General features: G+C 40.3%; 1 protein-coding gene across 2 annotated transcripts in view; it reads right to left on the reverse strand.

Moving 5' to 3' along the window:
- PLEKHG4 (pleckstrin homology and RhoGEF domain containing G4) overlaps positions 1-2,396 on the reverse strand; it is a 1,592,954-nt gene extending 1,590,558 nt beyond the window's left edge. For both annotated transcript variants that reach the window (XM_085638629.1, XM_085638628.1), the window contains exon 1: positions 2,202-2,396. In XM_085638629.1, coding sequence (XP_085494755.1) covers positions 2,202-2,283 — 82 coding nt within the window. In that variant the 5' untranslated portion in view covers positions 2,284-2,396. The remainder of the gene's footprint in view (positions 1-2,201) is intronic.
- Positions 2,397-6,000: the final 3,604 nt, after the last annotated feature.

Here is a 6,000-nt window from a genome sequence, read left to right on the forward strand (position 1 = left end):
AAGAGCAACGTTGGATTTATAGATTATCCACAAATTTTTCTGGTCTCAATGATAATGTTCCCTGGAGCAGTATACAAAAATAACAATGCACATAGAAAATGACATATGATTACTAATATGTCTAGGCAACCACACTTCACGGTTATAAAATAGTCGAATGCTAATCCAATGTTTACATTAGCTTTAGTGAGTGCTCGCCGAATTTTTCATCTCAAAACAGCCAACGAAGTCAAATTCGTCTACGGAACTACAGTCAGTCCGTTTTCTATTGAATTAGAACTACACCAAGTCCCCGCCCCCATCACGTGTTCCGATACCACGTGATGCGGAAGCAAACAGCAAAAACATGCCGCCTAGAATGCACCAGCAACATTCGGTCCCGGGAGGCACTCGATGGTAGGTGAGACTGAGGGCGGCCAGGCAACGTGGTGTAAGTAAAATCTTCTCACCGGGTAAGCGATGTCCCTGATAACCTTAATGCCACCGCTTACCGGCACGATAGATTAATTCTCGCATCGCCATACTTTTTACTTTTGCCACAGCACTGAACCATTACCTGACGCCCCCTCCCTGAGGCTCCATGGGGCAGTAGTTTGTGCATTAATATGTAAGGAACAACAATGAGAGTAACAATTACGAAACATTACCACGGTTACTTCCTAGAATTTAATCCTAGATTCACAATTCGATCGCCTCTGATCGGTGGCACTTTTAAAATAGTCACGTTTTTCTTGAAAGCTCGAACTTCCACGAGCTGGTTTTCTGCATGAGAAGAAGCAGCAACGAATGTGGAAGGAACTCATTCTGATTCTAGTATTTATCAGAATGGAACACAGTATGTTTGTGTGTGCAATAACTGCTAATACATGGCACTCGCTTTATCACGTAGGCTCCAATTGGCAGCATCTATTTGTTGATATATCACACATAGGTATGTGTGGGTTTGCCGGCATTTATTGCAGTCAAATATCTAAATAAGCAAAGACACGGTATTTGATGCAGGAGTTTTATCTTTCTTCTTTTCACAGATCGCATGAAAAAGATCCCTAATTCAACTACTCCGTGAGTATACGGGGTGGTACATTTTTGGAAGAGAGAAGGGTGCACCTTAGTGCGTGCATACCCCTCCTTCCAACAATTTAGGTCCTGACGAAAGCCCAGCATTGCTACAGATGGCAGAAACATGTTGACCTGAAAGACCTTATCTAACATCACTAGTATAACACTAGTAACACCAGATACCAAAGGCCATTATACCTTTAGAGGTATCATCACTATTGTTTTTAATCTTACCTCTTGACTCCATATTAAATTACTTAGGGGGTCTTGAGGTATTTTTAAACCTCACTTATATCCCTAACTCACGTGCACTATCACGTAACTTCTTAACCTGCTCAAGCGTTGAAGCACACCCGGATGGTATTAGACCATTTGGGTGGGCCCCGATGTTGAAGCATGTCACACACTAGGTTGGTGAGTGAGGGGTTTCTTAAAAAGAAAAACCTTTTTCTTAAAAAGAAAAAAACCTTTTTCTCTCCTGTATCTTCACTATACTTTTTCAACATATATTTGTTCTACATCCTTGTGGACTTAAGGATAACTCCCTCGTTTTGTTTCTGTTTATTTAAAAGCACTCACAGACATGGTGGTTTGCTTGCTCCAGTAGACCACTATCCCCGTAATGGCAGCAAATCGTATTTGGTGACAATTTGGGATGTACCTCATAAATATTCATGAGGTAGGTTCAATTGCGACTCACTGCGATTCAGAATTTTGTGAACCGACCTATTAGTACAGAGGTTGGTTCACAAAATACCATAGGATTTTTCAAAAGTAGATGTGCAAATTGCGAGCACTTTTTTGCGATTCCTATCATAGTACAACTGGCTCTAATTGTTTTTGTTAATCAGCATTTGTTAGCTGTCTTCTTATATATAAAGAGCTCGAATGTCTAGAGGCAATGGAAAAATAATTAAATAAACTGCTCAGAGACGGGTCTAAGGCCCTTCTTGCACAGAAACGTGGGCTGGGTGGGAGACTGCAATAATGTGACCTTGTTATTGTATTTTGGCTTTAATTCAAACATGTAGAACATTTGTGCAATAAACATTACATTACATAATTTTAAGTAGTGTACAAATGATGTTATATTCTGTGACATATAGAGATTTATTAATAAAAGCGTTATTCATCGTACTCACCAGGTAAACACACAATACCGCTGGACAGCACTTCCACATTGATATCCTTTGCCAGGATGGGTGGAGCCGGCACGCGCCCCATAGCAAGAAGTAAAGGCTGGGACTTGAGGCATGGTAAATTCTCACGGTCGAAGAAAGGCTTGTTTTGCAATAACAAATCGCCACTGATGCCTTCAGTGGTGGTTTCTGTGTCCTTGGAGCCTGTGCATCAAACAAGAAACTGTTGTTAATCAGCATGCGGCAGAAGCTAATCAATCCCTTAGCACCATAAGAATATATTTATTTTCCAGAATATTGGGAGAGATTTGTCTCTTCCTCTTGCTGTTCCCATGAGGAGCACAGTATTACTGGTTTCCATAAGAGGTCCCTCTCTCTAGAGTGACACTGCGAGCAAAAACGATTGGATGGAGAGAACACGAGCAACCACTGCTCTTGTCACCATTTGTGTGTTTGATGTTAGGGAGTTGCGCCATATGTTACGAATGACTGTGTACATTCTGCGTCTGTGTTCATGTTAGACGTTACCGTGTATGTCCGAGGTTTGTGCATTTGAGATTTGTGTGTAAAATGGAAGCGTGTCTGTATGGTAGGAGTCCATGCGCAGATCATTAAGTAGTATGTTTGCTCGAAGTGGTGTGTATGTTACTAGTTTGTGCGCCTGCTGGTAACTGGCATGTGTTTGTGTGTCTATTAGGGATAAGGTATGTAGTTTAGGGTTGATATGAATGAGAAAAGTTGACGTGAGGAAAATAAAATAAATCGTGCATCATATTAGCCCATGCATATGTTCAAAATGTGTGTTTATTTTGAGGGATGAAGTGTGATGTGTGTCAGGAGTTGGTGTGTGTGACAGGATGAGGTTATCTATGTTAGGAATTAAAATATATGTTATGTGGGTCTCTAACGTGCACCACTGTTACTCTCACTGTGACATTTATTGTGCAGCATGTTACTAAAAGACACTAATACCACATTACATCATACACCATGGAAACTGTGAACAGTATTATCATAAAAAGGGTAGTGGTAAACACTCTTCCCATACTCGTATGAAATGTGTGGCAAAGTAAATTGCCCAAGTTCATCCCAAATTATGTATCATAGGTATGAATCAGGAGTAATACCACACCACACATAACGTAATTTCTGCAAAAATGATGCTCCTTCTGAGTAAAAACACTTTTCAGATAAGGCCCCTTGTCTTTTTGTTGCAAAATCTTGAAAAGCAAATACAGATGTCAGCTTCACATGTGTGTCATATTTTCTCTTCGCTTGAAGCTGACTAGGCTGCATTAGACGTCTACGCCCTCACAATGGCCCTAGCCCTGGAATACACACGTCAGAAGCAAGAAGAACACCGAGAAGGATCAGACAGTGTTACTTCCTATTCCTCATCTCAGATCAACATACGATCAGCCCTGCCACAGCGCCTGGTATACTGACTACCATACTACACATACATTACATCGTTGACCATCGCACCAGTCAAGATTAATCCAAATATATAAGATGGGAAGAGACCTTTCAGCATACTTCAAGCCCTAAGCCATCTACACAGAGCCCGAAATCTTAGATTAACCGTTTTCACACATTGCTCGGGTTCCTTACCCTCACCAGCATCCCTCTACGAACTCCCTTCCTTGAAACCCCAATCTTTGAATTGTACCAGTGAATATCCAGGCTGTGAATATCGTGATACAAAAATATTGTGGACAAAAATATCGAAACCCAAAATATCGAAAGGTAAGTGCATATAGAGGAAGTATAGATTTACAGTTCCTAACTCCACATGTACGTACCCAGGGACAGATTTACAAGGAAAATGACTCAGTGCATGCCGCAAGCCATTTGACTGCGCCGCACTGAATCACTGTCAAAGCACAGGGATGCAACATATTTACAACAATATGTCGCATCTCTGTGCTTTCCCCTGTGCTGGCCCACAAACTGCTGCCATGCACCGACACAGGCACCCTTGCACCATGTTTATGTGCAGGAAGGGTTCCCTTCCTGCACATAAACAGTCAGAAATGGCGTTTTTCAACTTCTATATGTGCTGCATTAGCACACCTAGAACTTGCAAAACGTCATTGTTTTACTGATTGTTTATGGGCAGGAAGAAACGCTTTCCTGTATATAAACAATCACCATAGGTGATTTTCTCTTCCTATGTGTGCTGCAGAATGCAACACCCATGGAACGTCCCTTTCACGTAAAGTGCTGCGTGCAAAGAGTCCATATTTACAAGAACAGGAAAAGTCACGCAAGGGTGGCTTTACCTGTGCTTGTAAATATGGGGCACTAAAATGTGCCCCCGGTGTGTCACAAAAAGTGCTGCACCAGTGGCACAAGGGGCTTGTAAATCTGCCCCCTGAAGTTATATATATACATATATGTGGAATAAGGCATACAAAATCTATACTTACCTTTCTATGTTTTCGATTCAATATTTTGGTTTCGATATTTATATACATAAATATTCCAGCTTTGAGATTAGGGACTCACCCAATTGCTGTCCTCATAACCAGTCTGTTCATTCTTTCTCACATCCACAGCTTTGCCCCAACAGGTAGAGTCAACAGTACAGCAAACAAACCATTCTCTAATAATTTGTATCAGGGAATCCATCCACTCAATTACATAAATGGTGAGATTCCCGTGCTGGCAGTAGGCGTTGTTTTCAATGCTCACAATATCTCATCAATAGCATGACTCCAGTCACATGTTGTACTTTTTTGTAAATTTTACCAAGATGCGCGGAAAGTCTGTTTATTACCTATTTTGAAATCCTTGGGGCTTCCGCAATGTCGATCGGCTTTTCTTGCATTAAAACGTCTGGACAAAGTTCACAATGTTTTTAGGATTTTAACTTTTTTTAAAGGATTCTTGATACAAAAGAAATGTGTGTCAATTTATTCTCTTTTTATCTGTAACTTGAAACATGATCGATCTCACTATGTGCAATATTTGCTATGAATAATGGTTGGGATTCTTAAATGTGTGATATTTTATCTATGAACTTAATTGCGATTTTTTTCATGTGGTTTTATGATTGTTTCATTTGGCAATCAAATAAAGCTTTCCTTGACTTCACTCCAGTTCAATCTGTTAATTAATGCAATTTGCAACTGGTCTTTTAACAAACGATTAAATAGCTCGACTAGACCATTGCTCCTGGGATGATATAGTGACAAGCATATGCATGTTATGCCATACTCATGAAGGAACTTTCTCAAACCCTCGGAGAACTAGCTGCACAACGTTGGAACAACCTTCTCTACTCAACACACTTTGCAAAAACCGAATTACTGTGCTTATGTCCGTAAGTTCACAAAGATAACTTACAGCCATTTAAACATGTACTCAATCACCACCACCGCATACTTGGAACCTTTCCTAATAATTGAAAAGGAGGTGAAATGTCTAAAGCCATTTGTTTTCAATAGAAATCACTTTGGTTGGGCGCATCACCTGAAATTTATCACTCAACACACATCTCAAAGCCTTGCACAGAAAATTGCAGGTCAACTTCAAGCTAAATATTAATGATCCTAATGTGACGAGCAACCTGAATGTAATATGGTCATTGGAGGAGTGCCCATTAATATATATGCAGATTCTGGTTCACCTTTTACTATTGTTAATGAGGAAGCGTGGAGAAAGAAATTTGTAGAGAGGATTGGTACACATTTCTTGGCAGCAGACATACATTTTGAAAGTGACACTGGTGACAAGATAAATATGTTAGGCTTTCGAGGGTTAACTTTCTCCTTTAAGGACAGACACATGAGGGGAAAAT

Source organism: Triturus cristatus, chromosome 12 (genome assembly GCF_964204655.1).
Source record: "Triturus cristatus chromosome 12, aTriCri1.1, whole genome shotgun sequence".
Lineage (NCBI taxonomy): Eukaryota > Metazoa > Chordata > Amphibia > Caudata > Salamandridae > Triturus > Triturus cristatus.